We start from the raw sequence: 19,761 nt of genomic DNA, 5'->3' as shown, positions 1-19,761 counted from the left end.
GAGCTCACTCCGTCATGCGGCACACTTGGGTCTCGAACTGCTGAACTACCGACCTTCCACAGCCTGCAGTTCAGCGTCTTAACCACTTGAGCCACCGCAGCTCCTTAGGATGCTACCTGACAAGGGTGTAAACATTATTTGAAACCAAATGATTTAAAACTTCTAAATCTCTGCTTCCATAAAGGATTCTGCACAAAGTATTCTTGCATAAACTATATACAGACAGTTCAAACAGAGGTTGATAGACAAAGGGTAGCCATCTGTTGAGGCTGTTGCATACTCCAGACAAAACTAGTTTTCAACTATTAACCTAATGAAAGTATGTACAGTACTTCAAATTTTATCCTATTTTCCTATTTGTTCATTTTCGCAATCATTCCTCCCCCCCTCCCCCCCCTGGTATAACAAGCCTGGGAAAACTTTCTTATTCACATGATACTTAAACTTCTTCCAAGAACCCAAACAACTATGCTTTATTCCAATTGCTCACTAAAATTTAATATCCTTTTTCTGGACATTAATTTTTTTTCTCAGGAGGAAGGATGAGCAAGGGCAGTACATGAGCACAGCAACCAAGCTACGATTGTTCCCAGCACCAACAGATCTTGGTTTAAATCTCTCTCTCTCTCTCTCTTTCTCATACACACACACACACACACACACACAGAGAGAGAGAGAGAGAGAGAGAGAGAGAGAGAGAGAGAGAGAGAGAGAGAGAGAGAGAGAGAGAGAGAGAGAGAGAGAGAGAGAGAGAGAGAGAGAGAGAGAGAGAGAGAGAGAGAGAGAGAGAGAGAGAGAGAGAGAGAGATTTAAACAAAGAATCTTTAAACCAACATACACTACTTTGACTGTTAATGGAAGCAAAATATTTGATAATGGGCAGCAGTAACAAAAATACATAACATTTCAGAATATAGAGAGTGAAATGGCTAAATGAAAGTAATATTTATATAGCTGGAGATCAGAAATAGAAGTCTCTTGCCTACACTGTCAGGTGTTTAGCAGCCTTTCTTGTTCAAGTACACAATTTCAGCTTCCATTTTTAAAAGCCAGCTGTGCACAATCATTAATCCTACTCTCTTCAATGAGGTGGCATTTATTAAGAACAAACAACAGAGTATGTACCATTGGCTTTAGTAATTATAGGCTTTGGAATGAATATATAATCTATCAGATTACTTTCTGATTAACAGCCCAATTTTTTTACATTATAAACCACACGGTTACTTAAATAATTTGTGGTAAACCTTATTTATAGATTTAAATAATCAAATTATATTAATTTCAGTGATAATATTTAACACACCATCTCCTAGTACCATATATGTCTGAGGAATGAAATACCACATATATTATGAGGGCCCAGACACACTGTGAAAGCCTACTGGTTAAGTCTATAGAACAGCCAGAATATAGGCAGGATCTCCATTCTATGACTGAGAATAAATGAACTAGTTTAGGCACACCCAAGGACTTGGTGCATACATTGTAGGGATTTTTCTTTTCCTTTTTAAAAATGTGAGCAGACACATTACAAAATTTTTAAAAAACAAAAGGAGTTTGGTATGTGCCACATTTCATAGCTGAAAATAGCTCTGTTTCTTCATTCTAAAATGCCCTATCATCCACAAAACTCCAGCGCCAATTGAGCACCGATCTATAACCTCCATGTCAGCCAACTACAGCCAGAGAACACAAACACTCCACACAACAATCCAGTCTTAAAGTTTCCACTCATTTTTCTTCACAGAAAGGATTCTTTTCACACAACTCCTCATCTTATTGTATGTAAGCACTCTACACTTTTACGACTTTCGGACTTAATTTGTGCCAAGACTCATAGGCTTCCCAAGTCCCCCCGGGGGGGCGGTGAAACCCCCACCCCAAAGGCCCGTCCCCCGCTGCCGGCGGATCGGGCCCCAGGGGGAACCCCACCCCGACGTCCGCGTCACCACGCCGGGCACGCTGGGGGTGGGGCCACGGTCATCCAAGGGAAAACTCTATGGTGGCCCCACCCCCAGCGTGCCCGGCGGCGTCATGTCACTTCTGAATCCAGGGTCTTCACTATATTGTTTGAACAGAGTCCCACCACAAAAATTTTGCTTCCCTGCCTGAAATTTTCCTGGAGCCCAATTCAAAAAATAAAAATCTCTTAAAAAAAAATTCAGCATAGTGAAAAAAGACTTAATTTTTTTCAGGGCTCTTTTTGTAGAAAAAGCCCAGCAGGAACTCATTAGCATAATAGGCCACACCCAACAGCAAAACGCATTAGCACTGATAGCACTGCTCATTAGCACATTAGGCCACACCCCCATGTTACCAGAAGTGTGGTCATCCAGCCACACCCACCTTTCCCTTCTTATTCTGTTTACCTTGTTTGTTGTCAAAACCCAGGGCTTTTTTTGTAGCAGGAACTCCTTTGCATGTTAGGCCACACACCCCTAATGTAGCCAATCCTAATGAGTTTCTGCTGTTGGGCGTGGCCAACTCAGGAGCCAGCCGGAACTCCATTCCTGTGCGTTCCTGCCCAAAAAGAGCCCTGATTTTTTTTACATTCATATTTTAGTGTCACTTATTAATGTATTTATTCAATTTTTATTCTGTCCTTCATCCAGGAGGTTCAGGGTACAGTACATGGTTGTGGCCCCAGAATTATCCAATAAGCTTTGCAAATTCAGATGTAGCCAATTTAGTGGGCAGCAACATGATAAAACAGAAGTCCAGTGGCACTTTAAAGGCAAACAAATGTATTCCAAGATAAACTTTGGAGAGTCAGAGCTCAGTTCATCACATGTGATAGAATGGGGATTTGAAGTGGTACCACCAGCTATAGTCCAGCACTCTTGACCACTACACCACACTGGATTTCTCAGTAATTTAAGGCAGCTGGAAAGCAGAACCAAGCGCTTTCTTTGCCCCTGTCCCCTACCCCCATTCTGCACTTGCAGCTCTTGCTAGCATTTTCCCAATCACAGGCTGCTGAGATAAGCAGAGAAAGTGACCTACTAGTAAAAAAGCAATTAAATTACATTTCATCCTATATGTATTAGACAGAACGTTCAAAGGGAAAAAGTATCCAAAAAATTAAGGTGCTATAAAATTATTTGGTGTTTCTGATGCAGACAAGCAAAAAGGGTTACTCCCTAGGAAAAATGGTACCCTGTGCTTAGATCACTGCACTTAACAGCATCTGTACTATTTTTTGCTTTGAAAACTTAGAACACAAGAGGAATATTATTAAAAAATTAATACATTTTTGGAGATTTTTGCTTCATCCTGAATTCTTAAACATCCCAGTTTCTTATACCTAACTTGTCCTGTGAACCGCAATAGTTTCATAAAACAATATTTTAGAGCGAGGAAGGGGTTGAACACACAGAAACAGTATAACTACAGCTTTATAAACTGAATCCACAGCTCAATACAGACTTCTCCAAACCTTCTAAAACTAGGAGAATATGAACCAGGTGAATAAATCTCCTCAAAAATGGAATAATGTACATCAATTGTATCTAGGGTTGCCAAATGGCACTCACCTCCTTGGCGGGGGACTCCTGGGCAGCTCCTGGTGCGCACGCGCGCAAAGCGCGCACGCCGCATCTACGTCACCTGGATGTGACGTCATGACGCCGGGCATGCTGGGGGCGGGGCCACAGCCATTTGAGGGGAAAACATAGAGTTGCCATTTGAGGGGAAAACTCTATGTTTTCCCCTCAAATGGCTGTGGCCCCGCCCCCAGCGTGCGACATCACATCCGGGTGACATGCACGCGGGGGTGGGGTTTCCCCAGGGGCCCGATTCCGCGGGGGCAGAAATCGGGCCTCCAAAGCGGGGGGGAAATCCACCCCCCGGGGGAATTTGGCAGCCCTAATTGTATCACTTGAAAAGACCAAGCACAAGCAACCACATAAAGCTTGTCTGCATGTAGCACTGGAACAGCTTGGAGAGGAAGAGCATTTGCAAATAGGCAGCAAGTTTACCATCAAGATGCCTTTCTCAATGCTTACAGCATCTCTGCATCCTTCTTCCCTCCACTGGAGAAGAAAGAGACACAAGCTGCATTTCATTGTCCCAGATTTAAGTGGAATGAAGCAACTGATGACCATCATGGTGGTGAAAAATTATGGGTAACATATGGAAAAGAAGCAAAACTAATACCCAACACATAAGAGAACCTGATAAAGGAAATCAGCCTGAGGAGGAAGGGGAAGTAGAATGGGTCCTAGATGGTTATCTATTGCCATGGTAACAGGAAGACAGGCAAACATGCAAGATGTGGGAAGCTTGACTGACAGCAATAGAAGCAGGAGATTTAGCTATTCTCTTTCTAAAAGCTGCAGGAGGCCTAAGATTTTGGATCCAGAGTCAATAAGCTCTGGCAATGTAGGCTGGGAAAGGGGACAAAGACAGAGAGAAGAGAGCTGACATACTTTAGAACTTGATTCCTTGCAGTTCTCATGCCCCTCCGTCCTGGGCAGACTGGAATTTATTTAAACCTAACTGTTGAGGCTGGTGGGTACCTTGCTGGTAGCAAATGAAAGGGTTTCAACAACTTGGTGGTGGTAGAAGCTGGTGACCCAAAATGCAGTACCAAAACCTGTCTCCCCTTTGTCAAGTTTCCACTGCAAAGCTAACTTAGGAACCCTAAATATATTGGAGATTCTCTTCATGTACTGGGCTATCCCATTCTGTAACAGATGGCCTGCATGATCTGGCTTCAGTCCTAATGTTAGAACCTCACCGTGAAGCAGCCCAACAGGCTCTGTGAATAATTTTTCCCAGCAATACACCGAAGACTTCCCACAACAACTAGCATAAAACTCAAAGAAGAAATGGGAGTACAGAGGTGTAGAAAGCCTAGGTCTTTGTGGGGGTTTTCAGCTCCTCATCAAAGGGTAAGTTTAGCTGCTGGGTGATATGGAGAAGCTCAGCAGGTGCAACTTCTTGCAACATAGTGCTGTAGCCAATAAGAGAAACTGCATCTGGGAAGTCTTTCACAGAAGTGCCCCTTCCCCCCATATGAGGAACATGACGACACCAAAGTGTTGCAAAAATGGATGAGAAGTGACTTGGAACATACAGGACACAGAGGGTGAAAGTAGCATAGCATGTTATTCAATGGAGGTAATTTTTTTTGTAAAAATGGGCATAAGCCACAAGAAAACCAAATGCTCAAAAGAAGAGCTTAGTTTCAAAATTGCTGCTTTCAACTAATTGATGTTAGTTAAAGACTGCCCCCTCACTGGCAGTCTTTAAGCAGCAGCTGGACAAACACTTGTCAGGGATGCTTTAGGCTGATCCTGCATTGAGCAGGGGGCTGGACTAGATGGCCTATATCACGGGTGGCCAAACTGTGGCTTGGGAGCCACATGCGGCTCTTTCACACATACTGTGTGGCTCCTGGCAGGGCAGCTGGGGAAGTGAAGGGGAAGCATGCCTCAGCCTCCCTGATCAGTCTTCCCTCCCCCAGCCAGTGTTCCCCTTCCTGGGTAGGCTTGAGGAGGGGGGGAGCAGAGAAAGAAAGCAACTTCAGCTTTAAATGCATTCTCCCAGCCTACAAATATCATTGGACACATAAATATCATTATCAATATCTATTTTTATCCCTTTTGTTTTTGTTTTTGGCAGTCTCATTTAATGTTAATTTTAACAAGCATATTTGCATATTTTTCAATAAAAACATGTCTGTAATACTTGTTCACGTCATGTGGCTCTAAAACTTCGAACGTTTATTCTGTGCGGCTCTTATGTTAAGCAAGTTTGGCCACCTGTGGTCTGTATGGTCTCTTCCAGCTCTGTGATTCTATATAGTGGTTACATTTAAGAAACCAATGCAAGGTTATATTTTAAACAGCCTTGGCAGAGAATAAAAAGATGGTTAGGAAGGGCAGGAGATACCACAACAAAGACTGTTCCCAGAGGGTTTCAGTATGGCCAGTGTGTTTGCATATTCTCATGTAAGGAAGCAGGTTTTTGCAAACTAACCACCTATTGTAAGGTTACTTGACCAACAGATTTCAGGATAATCATGCTGCAGGGTTTATACTGAAAGCCCTGACAGATAGCTCAGAAGCCAGATATAAATAATCTGGAACAGTTGTGGCTGAGTGTTGTTTAGCACTTTCAGACAGACATTTAGGGCAACTGGCAGGGGCTTTGAAAGCTGTTTCCCATATTAGAACGACGATAAAAATAGGAAGAGACTGTTCCCTTGTCTTCTGCTAAAATATATCTTACTCAAGAACATTTTTATAAGCATGACGGTGCTACTTTAGTCTCCTCAAATGTAGAACAGTTCCAAGAGTTACAGTTTAGTCCTTTCATAGATCAGCAACAATCAGATATTTATTAAAGGAACATCAAAAACAGACCAGGCCAAAATGGAAACTGGTTTTACCCCAAGATCTCTTGGATAAATAAAACACAACGAAGCCATAACTTTCTGGATACTAACTCATGACTTCATTCACATGGACACATGCACTTTCTTTGTGATTTATCAACATGCTCATGTTGTATATCCACTGTATAATTCTTTGATGAAAGTTAAATATGCTTTGGGGGATTATCAGGATTCACTAAAAAAAGCCATGTTGTATTACATATTAAAAATCCTTCAGGATAGATACAGTAATTTTTAACATTGAATATTACAAAAAAGATTGTGTACTTGCAGCTTGTCTACTAATTTCAAAGGTATTGGTGCACTTTATTGGAAATACCATAGGAAATTATAGCTTAAATTACAAATAAAATTAATAATAAATAAAATTTAACTTCATTATAATCTAACTAGTGTATCATTGCAATGGAATCATAGCATGCACAAGTTAGCAATAAGGAGAATTTTCACAAAAAATCTACCACCCCACCACCCCATTAAATCAAGAGTGAAGCATCTATGTAGGAAAAAGGATTAAAAAATTATGCAAAGAGCCTCCGATATGACATTTAAAACCAATCACTGGCAAAATGTCCTATTTAAAAAACAGCCTTCTTGGAGCTGTGGGTTTTATCTACATTCAGCCGCAACTAAATGGAAACATATTTCATGTGTTTTGGTTTGTCATTCATGCACAGAAGACACACACATAGAAAGAAATTCCTGATCCAAAAGATTTAAGCTAATTACCTTTAGGTGGAAAGTACGATTTGCTTTCAGCTTTATGAGGCCAGTCCACTACAAGAGGTCCAAACCTACGAAAGCTGGCCGTGATTTCGTCTACAACAAAACAAACAACTAACTTAAAAATGAAAATCAAAAGGAAAATGTTAAAATAAGCAGATGCTGTCAGTTTTTTTTAAAAAAGTATCTGCATACCAATAGCTTGCAACCTTTTCAGATTTAGGACATGCCTTTAATCCTAATTTACAAGATGTGACCCATCTTTTCTATAAGTGTTCACCATCATATTTCATATGTGCCCAAAAGATACAAATGTTCCATATTTTATATTCCATCAAAATTAGTATAGCAGTCTTAATGTTTCTTTACCATGCATACAGTTATAGCTTGCTGAATACAAATTCCTCTCTAGTGTCAGCCAAACTACCTCATACAATGGAAGCCATTCAATCAACTCTGTAGTATTTTCTTTATAATATTAAAATACAAGAGGCCCCAGTTTTGACTGTATAAATATAAAGATTTTTCCCCCTGCACAGGCAGTGGGAAGCCCACAGAGTAAGTGGGACCATCCCCATGATATTGTGCCTAATCTAGGCATGAGTTGTCTGGCTATAGCCCCTCCCCAGACTCATTTTCTCCTGTTCACACTGGGGGCTGGCTGCAAGTAAGTGTTCATGTAAATGGTCCGCCTGCAGCCAGAAGTCAGAGCTTCACTTGCAAAATGACGCAGGGCTGCACTGCTGCAATATGCCGTTCTTCCCCACTACCTTTTAGTCTTTTAGAGCTCCCTCCCCCTTTCCCTGTTTTCATCCCCCCATGTTCAGGTTCATGGCTCTGGAGGGTGGAGTTTTCAATCCCTTATCTCCCCCCCAGTCCTATTTCCTCGAAAGCTGGTTTAAGTTGGGTGGGTATCCTCAGCACCACTGTCCCAATCCAAAGTGGAGGATTCTGTGGCTGCTTAAATATTAAGTGAACTGAAAATGGATATCCCACATAAATTTAAGTTTGGTCATTTAATGTTTTGCTACAAGGGACATTAATTTGGGTTAAACTACCTAGAATGGTATGTTGCTATCAGACAATCATCCCTCAGAAAGGCCACTGTTTTCCCAGTATGCAATTATACAAAAAATTGGGAAATCATGTGACTAATATGTCCTCCGGGGGGGGGGCGGAAATCCCTGCTCATTTAGTTTTCAATTTGCAAGAGACTTTTTGTACGGAAGAACATTCAGCCACGTAAACAGCCTAGACAAGTGAGCACTAAACCTATGAGCAATAATATCATATTGGCTACCCATTGTCTTCCAGATGTAATTGAAGATGCTACTTATTAATATATAAAGCTAAAAATCCTGAGTGTGGAATGCCTTTAAACACTGACTTAAAGTACCTGCAAAGTACTAGCAGAAAAGCTCAATTTTTATTGTCTCCTCCTCCGCCTCCCACCCCACCCCCTGCAGCCACATATGAATCTTTAATTTTTGGGCAATTGGGGAAGCAGCAACAGAACAGCTCCAGAGTTTCCTGGAAGACACGTCAGCCCGGGATCCATTCCAGTCCAGCTTCCGCCCCAGCCGTGAGACAGAGATGGCTTCTGTTGTCCTCACAGACGAGCTCCACAGACAGCTGGACCGAGGTGGGTCAGTGCTGCTGTTATTACTAGATCTTATAGCAGCATTTGACATGGCTGATCATGATCTTTTGACCCACTGCCTCGCCAACGTAGGAGTTCGTGCAGTAGCCTTGAAGTGGCTGACCTCATTCCTCCCAGGTCGGGGACAGAGGGCCTTAATGGTCTGGGACCCACATATCTTTGGGACTGCCTCTCCTGATATACCCACAAAAGAGCATTGTGCTCAGTAGATAAAAATCTACTGTTGGTCCCCAGCCTGAGGGATGTCCGGCTGTCCTCGACCAGAGCCAGGGCGCACCAACCTGGTGGAACTCTCTGCCCTGTGGGACTTGATGCAGTTCCGCAGGACCTGTAAGGCAGAGATGTTTCACCAGGCATTTGGTTAAGGACAGTGACGGTTACATCCTTTGGCATGTCCACTCCACTCCTCCCCATGAGGCAATGACACCACTGAAATTCTTAGCATCATCTTTTAAAGTAACGACTGTGTTTTATTGTTTTTAAATGTTTATGAGCCTGAGCCTTGCCTTGGCTGGGGAGGGTGGTTTAAAAATCTAATCTAATAAATAAATAGATACATAAAACCTTAAAAAGACAAAGCAGACACATGGCAGCTGTATGGAAGAAAAAGTAAGCAAAATTGCCTTTTGTTGCCTCTTCTGCTAGCCAGCTTGCTGCTTTTAGAAGATAACTCCCTCTTCCCACCACCTGTCATCATCATTGTTGCACAGTACCTTCATCAATGTCAGGAGGCAGGCCCCCAACGAACACCTTTCTAGAATAGCGTTCCACTCTTTCACCATTCTGACAACGAGTTGGAGAGCTGAGACCTGATGATAAAGACTGGTCACCATGACTGTCATCTAAGAAGCCATCTTCGAAAGGGAAAAGTGAAGAGCGACCTGCAACAGATTTTGTAGCAAGTTAGAAACCAAAACATTTTATTATTCTGGATTGATACATTCAATTAGCAATTCAAGATTGTTTAAGGGACTATGATTCAAGTTTCCCATTCAATATGTTTTTAGAATCTCAATCTTTCTTGGACCAATGTTACAGTAGTCCAATGAGTAAATCAGAGCATAGTATAAAGCCCTGCATAGCTTTAGCAATGCTTTCCGAAGTTTCTTTTACAACAAATTTGAAAAAGCTCTCTCAACATCTGATTGCAAGTCTCAGGAGGAATAATGTTCCAAACCCAAGTACTATTAATCAAATAAATTGCCTGATAATTCTAACCTGGAAACAGCTAATTTGTAAGGCAGAAAGTGGGAACTTCAGAAAATGTGAGCTTTTAATTTTATGACATTTTGTGGAGCTGCTTTCAGTATTCTGGGAGAGTTAATACCATAAAACTCTATGGTATTGTCATTTAAACTGGGTAGTTTTGGCTCAGATTGGACATAATGAAAAAGTTTATTTTAATTGTCTGTGAAACCAGGATTCACCTTACAAATGATTACTCAAATCCTGGTTTCCCCTTGACAAATGAGGTTTCATTGCCTTTGTTCTGCAGCCAGGGAGGATGATGCTAAGGGTGCCTGCATTTGCACATTGCACAAAACCATGGTGAACACTAGCTGTGTTTCAATAAAGCAACTTCAAACCAAGATTTCAGATCCTGGTTTGACAGATCCTAACCAAGCACTGTGATTGGAATAGGATCTGTATCCATTCACACTCACCACAGTTAAATTAAACCATGTTTTGTGCTTTGACTGTACAATTGTGCATGTATATTACGTAAGTTATGTAAGAACGGCAGGAAAATGAGTACATAAACACTGGAATTATGAGTTAGTGGGCAAATAATGAAGTGGGGGAAACTTAACAGTACATAACAAACATATGCTGAAGTACAAATATGAAAGTTACTTTTTGTAATAAAAATGAAAATGAAATTTATTTTACACACAAAGACTGAATATTTTTGATAAAAACATTCTATAATTCAAATGGAAATGGAGGAAAGTAAAGGTATACAGATAAGCAGTCATGTATGCATAAATGTGTTTGATCCCGTCCTATACACAAGCACATAATGGAGTTATCTGGTCATAAAAATTAAAAATGAAGTTACGATCCTCAATAGTAAATAAACACACATGATAACTAGAATGCTGCCATGGAAAATTATACTTAAATTACTATTCTGTAACTTATGTACTGCAGAATTTGATGATGTTTATAGGCAGGGTCACTTCTATGAGACTAAAGTCTGGTTACTAATGAGTCTGTTGAAGAAACAGACACATGGTTCCTTTTGCTTTCTGCACACATCTGTCTTTTGACTTGTAAGTGTCCTGTTGAACTACATGCCACAGAAGTGATTAATTAGGAGGGCAGAACCTACAGCAGCACTCAGTCTCTTAGCTGCATACACCTGTTGTAAGAGATGTCCCTCCTCACTATTACAACTACAAGTAATAACTGCATAGGTTTTTAATGAGACACATCCATAAATATAACCTAAGTAGATCTTGACCCAGCATTCATGACTGGAAAGCAGTATGAAGCTGCATCTGGTATCAGTTCTCTGTAGGTCAGTCCCATATACACCAACACGTGTCAGATCTATACTGCACTAAGTCATGTATTTTCTTCACATTGGCAGGTACAAGGCCAAAAAAGCAACATCCATCCTGTTAAACTGAGTCAACTTTGGAAGAATTAGAAAAAGGGAAACACTGCCATGAAGACATTAAGGAAGACATTTTCAACATGGCCAAATCTGTGGATACTTAAATCCAGAGACAGGAGCCATGAACAGACAAGACAGATGTTTCTATAAACATGAGAAAAGCCCCAGAGTTGTAGAAAAATCTGAAATCTAAAAAAACCCCACAACCCCAAACCAAAAACCTGGGGGTTAAATTCCCCAAATAATAGAAGCAGTGCCCCCAGCTTACAAAAACTAATGCCTTCAATGGCCATTGCTAGGCAACCACAACAGTATTTCCAGTTAGTTTCTGTTAGTAAAAGACAAGGAGGGAGCAGGGCCCTTTCCAGGACTGTTCTGACCTTTGAGGGGGAATCAGTGCCAGGCCCTGCAGGCAACTTGATACCATGCAAGCTCCATGACTCACCCTGGCTTGGCTGCTTGCCACTTTTCAACAGCAGCCACTCTACAAAAGCCAGTGTGTTGTAGTGGTTAGAGTTCCAGACTAGAATCTGGGAGACCCAGTTTCAAATCCCCACTCTGCCACAGAAGCTTTGCTGGGTAACCTTGGGTCAGTCATACACTTTCAGCCTAACACAGCTCACAGAGTCAGAAGACAATGATGTCAGCAAGCTGCTTTGGGTCCACATTGTGGAAAAAGGTGGGGTATAAATGAATAAACGTAGTCAAAGAGAAAAGGTAGGACAGTGAGTGAGTAGGAAGGAAGAATGGAAAGGTGGGGATATGGGGGTTGCCAGAAGGATATATTGTGGGGAGGACAATACAGGGGAAAGTAAGGTGCCCCTTTCTCAGTCCTTGCGGGTTCTCCACCACACAAATGGACCTGGCAGCTAGCACCATAGAACATAGCCATAGATTTCCTAAGGAGAGAACATTAGGGGGAGGAAACGAGGGAGAGCAGAAGGTAAGGAAGGGCTGATAACTGTGGGTTGGCTGGGAAGGAGGAAAAGAAGCAGGAAAAGGGAAGAGACTATGGGAGCTTCTAAGGAAGGGAAAGAGAAAATAGTAGAACGGGGGAAATAAGATGCCCTCTGCACTCCCTTGCAGGTCCCCCACTTGTTCATCTGTTTTCAAATAGTTAATTAGTGGGTTTGCGTTCCTGTACACAGAATCTCCAAATTTTCCTTATTAGTCAGGCACTACTCCCTTGACAGCAGTGTCGGGGCAGCAATTAGCCTACCTTCACAACTCTAATTAAAGATGTAACATGTTAATTTTCAAACAAATGATTAGAAGGAGAAAGGGGCAGAGAAACATTAGTGGCATCATGGAGCCCACAGTTCCAGAAAGATGTAGAACCAGAGCAACAGCCTTGGTCCAAGCCTGATCCCATCCTGCCTGACCGTCACCTAATCCTGATTAGCAGCTCTCTTGGCTCTCTGCTTCCTATAGGCTCCTTTTCAGCATGTGAGGTGGGCACTGGCTCTGTCATCCCCCAGACTGTGGCAGTGTGACTACAGGACATTTAAAAAACAGCAGAGAAAACAAGGAAGCTATTGCCTTGAGACTGTGAGAAAAGGTCAGCCAATTACAAAAAAATAATAATAATAAATCTCATTTGGGTTGATTCACCAATCACCTCTATCCACCTATTGCTACTCCAACTGCACCAGTTGCTATTGTGTTCCCTCCTCCTAATAGATATTTGCCACACTTACATTCCAGAAGCAGATGCTATTGTGTGTGGGGTTTTTAAAAAAAAATTAATTTAACACAGTAGCCCCAAATGCATCTTTTTGCCCTGATCCGTTATTCACTTTCACATCCCCTTAATTAGGTATCAGCAACTGAGTCACACAACCCATAATGTGCTGACATTAATTTTCTCCACCCTGAACCTTAATTATGTTGGTACTAATTTAACCAGCTTTTTATTTAATATTGTGCTTGTTTAGAATATTCATATTCCACTTTTTGCCCGATCTACATGACCTGAGGTGGCTTACATAATATGACAACCACATTACATTTAAAACTAGAACAAAAATAGATTACCAACTACAAAAAGTAGGCTCATTTATCAAACTACCCAGCCTCCAATCAAAGGTTATTAAAAGCACAACAGAGTAACTCTGCCTTACAAAGCAAAGTTTAAGTCCAGTGGCACCTTTAAGACCAACAAAGTTTAATTCTGGGTATAAGCTTTTGTGTGCATGCACATGTGCCACTGGACTCCAACTTTGTTCTACTGCTTCAGACGAACATGGCTACCCACCTGAATGCTTTACAAAGTTTCTGAAACCTTTGCAAAGTAGGGACCTTCCTCACTTCTTTAAGTAGGTCATTTTTTTTTTAAAAAAAACCTTTTTATTTAGTACTTGGTATCATATACTTTGAGCAGGTCATTTCATGGAACAGGAGAGGCCACCAAGAATGGTTGAGACACAGCAAAAGCAGTTCTTACAATTCTATATTAAAGACAGCCTTGGGCTGATGACTGCAGCTTCTGCATAGGCTTATATGGATGGAGCCACTCCTGTAGACAGGAGGGCACCAGACCAGGAGGACTTTAAAGGTTAACGCCAACACATGAAATTAAAACTGGAAGCAAATTGGCACCGAGTGTAATGATCTTAAGCTTGACATAATGTGCAGAAATACTAATAGTTCAGCTACCATATTCTGCGCCAAAAACTTCCGTGTTGTCTTCAATGGCAGCCCCAAGCAGCATATATTACAGCAGTAAAATCTTTAGGTGCCTGTAACATGGATTAGAATGGCCAAACCAACTGAGCTTCAGAAAGTGAACAACTTTCATGCCAAATGAAGATGAAAAAGGAAACTTTGGCTGCAGTCATATACACTAAATCCACTTACAGTCCACTTTCTAACTGGATTTTGCCAGTTCACACAGTAAAATCCAGTTTGAAAGTGCACTGAAATTGTATTGAAAGTGGATTATTTAGTGCGTGTGACCGCAGCCTGGTCACCTAACTTGCCTCCTTTTCCAGAAAACAAGCTGGTTTCAAAAAGATTCCCAAGCTCAACTGAGTTTGTGAATTACGGTATGAAGCAACACTAAAGAAGGCAACGTAACTCCTTTCAGAATCTCAGCCTTCCCAACCAGCATCGCCTCTGTCTTGTCAGGATTACACTTCAGTGTGTTCTAAATCATGTAACCACAGCTTCATAATGTCCTAACTCAGAGACAGTTGCTTCTGGAAACTTATTTAATGTGATGTATAGCTGGGTATCAGCAGCAGCTGATGATAGCCCACTGCAAACCTTTAGATGATCTCAGTCAGTGGTCTGTCTTATTTATCTTCCTTCATTTGTATCACAATTTAGTCCCCACTGGGGACCCAGAAGCAGCTTACAATAGTCTCCTATTCTTCATTTTATCCTCACAGCAACCATGTGAGGTAGATATGGAGAGTGTATGATTGGCCTAAGATCACCCAGCAAGCTACCATGGCAGAGTAAAGATTCTAACCTGGGTCTCCCATATCCTAGATCAAGTTCAATCCTCTAACCACTACAACAGGCTCTCAAAGTAGACATTATATGGCTCTTTATGTAGAAGTTTTCAACAACACTGACAACAGACTCTTGTGGCCCTCCACATGACAGATCCCATGCCATAGATTCAATAAAAATAATCATTTTCTGCATATGGTTGCATAGAAAAGACAAACCATTTAAGTGTCATGCATGATGCCTCCAATACCAATGCCATATCCCATGTATCTGAAAAGAATTGCACAATCCACTGTATCAAAACTGGTTAATACACCAAACAAGAAAGCAGCTCCATAGTGTATTTGAAGGCAAAGATAATCCCAGAAAAACCCAAGGCCATCCCTATGCCATAGCTAGGTTTGAAACCAGACTGAAAAGGGTCAAGGGCAAATGTGTCATCCAGAAAACTCTGGCTAAGCAGAAAAGGAATAAAAAAAAATTAGTTTCAGAGAATTTGGGCTAGCATTAGGTATGATGAAGGCTGACAAGGAGGAACTGGAGCCAGACAAGGGAAGTGTTGAGCACATGATCTTATGACCCATCACTGGTCTCTTAGCTATATTTAAGGAACAACTGTAAGATTATAGACACAGAGTTTTACCTTATTAGGCAGTGGTTCTAATGACTATAAGCTCTGGGTGTATAAGTAGAATGGTTGAAGGCACAGGAGTTGGAAGCCAAAGTATTCTTACAAGAGATTTGGAGGTATGGCCACTGACTTTGCTTCCTCAGACACTTCTACTCTAGAACCATGTAAAATTCATATTCAGAACAACAATGGAACATCTAGGCCTCTCTGGGGACCAATGCACACATAATGTTCTGATTAGCTAACATGGAAGTGGGCTGCAGGTTTGTACACTCACTTCCCAATCCCTTCTTTCTGGAGCGTGACAAAGCATGTAGAACTAGCTACGCTTATATCACTTGTTGGAACCAGTAAAAGTTCGTGCTTAATCCAGGATCTAAAGCTACTAAAGTTGGTTTCAAACATATATTACTGGTCACCATATCACAAGAAGGACATTACAGAGTAGTCTCAAGATAGCTTACAGCAATGCCAAAGCAGCATCCACAAAACTAACGTCTAAACATTATTTTGATCACAGCCCTTCTCTCAAAAAGGATGCCACATTCTGCATCTTTCTGTCAATTTAAAAATAAACAATTTAAAATGGTCAGGGTCATTCTTTTGAAATCTCAACACAATATTAGCCTAGAACTAACACTGAAATGAAAAATGCTACATTGTTGCAAGATGTACAGGAGCTGACTGAGTGCTGAATTCTACTGATGGAAAGTAGTCACATGTGTTTGGGCATAATCATATTTTTAAAGGAGCAAATTAATATAATTTGTCTTCTGTGTGATAAATATATCACAGAAATATGAAATCTATCCTGTGTAAATGCTTTTAAAAATCAGCTACATTAATATAGTGTACAAATGACAGTCTTTCAGAAGCTTGAAGGTGGCCCATGAGATGCATATACATTATTTTGTGTCCCACTATAGACTGATCAAAAGGGAAGCAGTTCATAACATTTACAGGTAAATATGTAAAATCTACAACCTGATGCAACAGAGACACATATATATTGGTGTGACCCTTACAGGCAAATGTTGGATAGGAACATGAAGATTAGCAGTTCGCCTGACATGGCTGGGATAATTTTTCAAAAATAGTCTTCTTTTTTTAAGATACATGATATGCTAAGTTTGTTGACATGAATACTCACGTAATCTTTTAAACAGGAGGCAGTGAGATTACTTGTTTCCACAATGCTATGTTATTTCAAGGAATATTTGCTTTTTTAAAAGTAAAAATTATTTTTTCTTTGTATAGCATAAGCTATCCTTTCTCAGCACTACTGTAAAACCAACAAACAAGCTACTCCCATTTCCAGCAACAGCTTCCACTATGTTGATAGGACTATTAAAGATCAAGGTTAGTGCCATGATAGTAATAGGGCAGAAAAATCACTCCTGTTGAAGTCACGGAAATAATCAAGCTGCATATAGCCTCCATTCGCTGCTCCCATGATCATATTTGATAAATATTTAAAAGACATTTTACCTCGTCTCCGCCCATAGCTCCTGGCTGCATGTAAATACAGAAAAATATAGTGGATATTGGCACAACAGTAACTGGTATATTTATAGATCTGTAGTTCAGGCAATTCAAACAGTCCTAGAACAACATCTAAATACAAACACTAAGTATCTGAACACCCATTGAGTAACAAGTTTATTGATGGTGAAGAGTGTGTAATAGGGATCTAGAGGCAAGTAGGACTGCCAGCTCTGGATTGGGAAATTCCTGGAAATCTGGAAGTGGAGCCTCAGTGGGAAAGGACCTCAGTGGGGTATAGTGCCATACAGTCCACCCTCCAAAGCAGCCATTTTCGCAGTGGGACCGATCCCTGTACTCTGAAGATCAGTTGTAACTCTGGGAGATCTCCAGGCACCAGCTGAAAGTTGGCAGCCCCAGGTGGTAGCAAGCTATCTGCATAAAACATCTGCCATAAATAATAATTATAAGGAAAGCACTGTAGTTCCTCTAGGAATTTTAAGAAAACAGAGTATATATATCTACTAATATCAATATCAACTAATATCAACAGATTTAATATAATATCAAAATTTACTAATATGGATGGATTTTATTACAGTTTCTTCTAAGATCAGCACAGTCAAGCTATTATATTAAGCCCACTTCTCAGTGGAACCACTTCAAATGTCTCATCCTTTTGATCAAATCAAGTTACACTGTGTAATGCACCTTGACTCTCTGTGACAAAGATGGATTATAAATGAAGAACAATAAATAAATAAATAAATACCCAATATGTCTTTAAAAATAAAGAGGAGGAGGCCCTGCAAGGATTTGTGTGAGAAGGGAAATCTCATTCCCTTCCTGCATTCTTCCCACCTTCCTACTCCAGCTCTAGTTCCCCATATTCCTTCCCTCTATCTGCTCCCTCTCTGCTTGCCCCCCCCCAGCCCTCATCTACCCACCTACCCTTTCTTTTTGCAGCAGTCCCTGAGGGCCATGTTGGCTTGCTTGGGCTACCCAAACTGCTACCCAAGCTTATTTCTGAGATTTCTGTTAATGTGCAGATGTCACTGTTGCTATGAGGGGGACAGCATATCTTTTCTAGAAAAAACATTTCCACTTCGGGGGGGGGGGGAGGCAAACTTGGAGCTAGTATTTGCAGAAACATATGCTTTTTCCCTGGGTGGCCCTGTTGTATGGATGTTTTAATTAAGAAAGGAGGGGGCTATTAAATGACTGTGTTGATGTATTTCACACAACCTCCCCCCTAGTAACGAATAGCCAAAAGGCTTGCTGACATGAAATAAAACAATGTTATATCATATATGTTTTATCTTTAACACAAGTTGAAGAAACAGATGCAAACAAGTATAATATTTTAAAATGTGAATTATCTAATTAAATCCTGCAGAGATAGGGTTGCTAAACCCCCATCCGGCCAGCCAGGGTTTCCCCCGATTTTCAGGGCTTTAATCCGCCACTGGCCAGCAGGGGAAACCCCACCCCCAAACAAGGACGTTGTCATGAGAAGTGCCACTCTAGTTTTTTGGCAAACTCTATGGTTTTTTGATGGCAAAAAACCATTGAATTTTGCCCAAAAACTAGAGCGGTACCCCCCCCCTACATTGGCAACGCAATAACGTCATTTGTGGCAAGAACACTGGAGCCCCTCACTGGCAGCCAGTAAGGACCTGGCAACCCTACAGAGAGAATGCAATGAAATTATAGATTTCTTTCTTTCAAAGGTAGAGTATATATAAATCTGAAGTCACAGGCTAGTGGCCTACTATAGTGCTTCCCATAGGTTAAAAATTATATAATCATCAAAGTAAGTAACATAATGAAAATTAATAGAAACCAAGTGTTAATAAGCTAGCATTTCAAACTAGGTCCTCTGTGCCATCAGAAAGGAAGCTATACTTTCCAGCACTGCTTGAAACAAGCATAAATTTTACAGTACTTTTATTGCAAGTACTGTAAAAGGCATGTAATCTTTATACAACATAATACTATTTATTTATGGCTCATTAGGCCACAATCAAGCACAGAGCTACAAACACATTATGCCCTCTGAAACCAGTAGCTTAAATAGGTGTACTATGAACCCTAAATTATGAAGTGCCCATTTAGTAATCACAATAGCCCTGCTTTCATTAAGGAAAACTGAACTGAAGCATAATCACCAAATGCAACTTTTTTAGCCCTGCAAATGGATCACAGTGTGTAGGTTCAGATATCTAGGGAACAAGTGTTTCAAATGCATATTTTCATGTTGAATACTTGATTTAAGAGTATAAAATATTCTCTGTCAAAGCTGGTTTTCTCATAGTCTTACCTAAATAACTTCAGTGAGGAATACTGAGAATCTAATTTTCACAAACATTAAAATCCTAATGCAGCCAACCAAATAATAGTTTTTGCAATGGGTTACTAAAACAAATAAAAATATTTAAAAGAACAGCAGGAGAATGCTGATCTAGATGGGGCAGCCAACTTAAATAAAACAATCCCTGAGCTAATTCTAATGAGTATATTCAGATGCCCAATGTAATTTTCTCCTGCTGCTACAGCTCAGGTTGCCTAACTCCAGGTGCAGCCTAGAGACCGAGAAAAAAAGGGGGGGCGGGGAGGAAACTCAACCCAAAATGTAGCTGTGATCTAAGAGGGTCAAGCTAAAAAATAAATTCTTGTGTTTTTTTTATTGATTTTCTTATATTCCTAAACACAGACATAAACAACTACAACAAAAAAACATATAAACCAAGAGACAAATAAATTGTTATAAAATACAAATATTTATT

General features: G+C 40.7%; 1 protein-coding gene across 1 annotated transcript in view; it reads right to left on the bottom strand.

The window, feature by feature from the left end:
• The window catches only part of LOC107110245 (cytoplasmic polyadenylation element-binding protein 3-like), a 97,203-nt gene that overhangs the window by 17,074 nt on the left and 60,368 nt on the right, over positions 1 to 19,761 (bottom strand). The window contains 2 exon segments of the mRNA XM_015410996.1: positions 7,133 to 7,222; positions 9,500 to 9,667. Coding sequence (XP_015266482.1) covers positions 7,133 to 7,222; positions 9,500 to 9,667 — 258 coding nt within the window.

Source organism: Gekko japonicus, unplaced genomic scaffold (genome assembly GCF_001447785.1).
Source record: "Gekko japonicus isolate JY-2015 unplaced genomic scaffold, Gekko_japonicus_V1.1 scaffold335, whole genome shotgun sequence".
NCBI classification, from domain to species: domain Eukaryota; kingdom Metazoa; phylum Chordata; class Lepidosauria; order Squamata; family Gekkonidae; genus Gekko; species Gekko japonicus.
The sequence above is the reverse complement of the archived record's forward strand: the minus strand, read 5'-3'. Positions and strand labels throughout refer to the sequence as shown.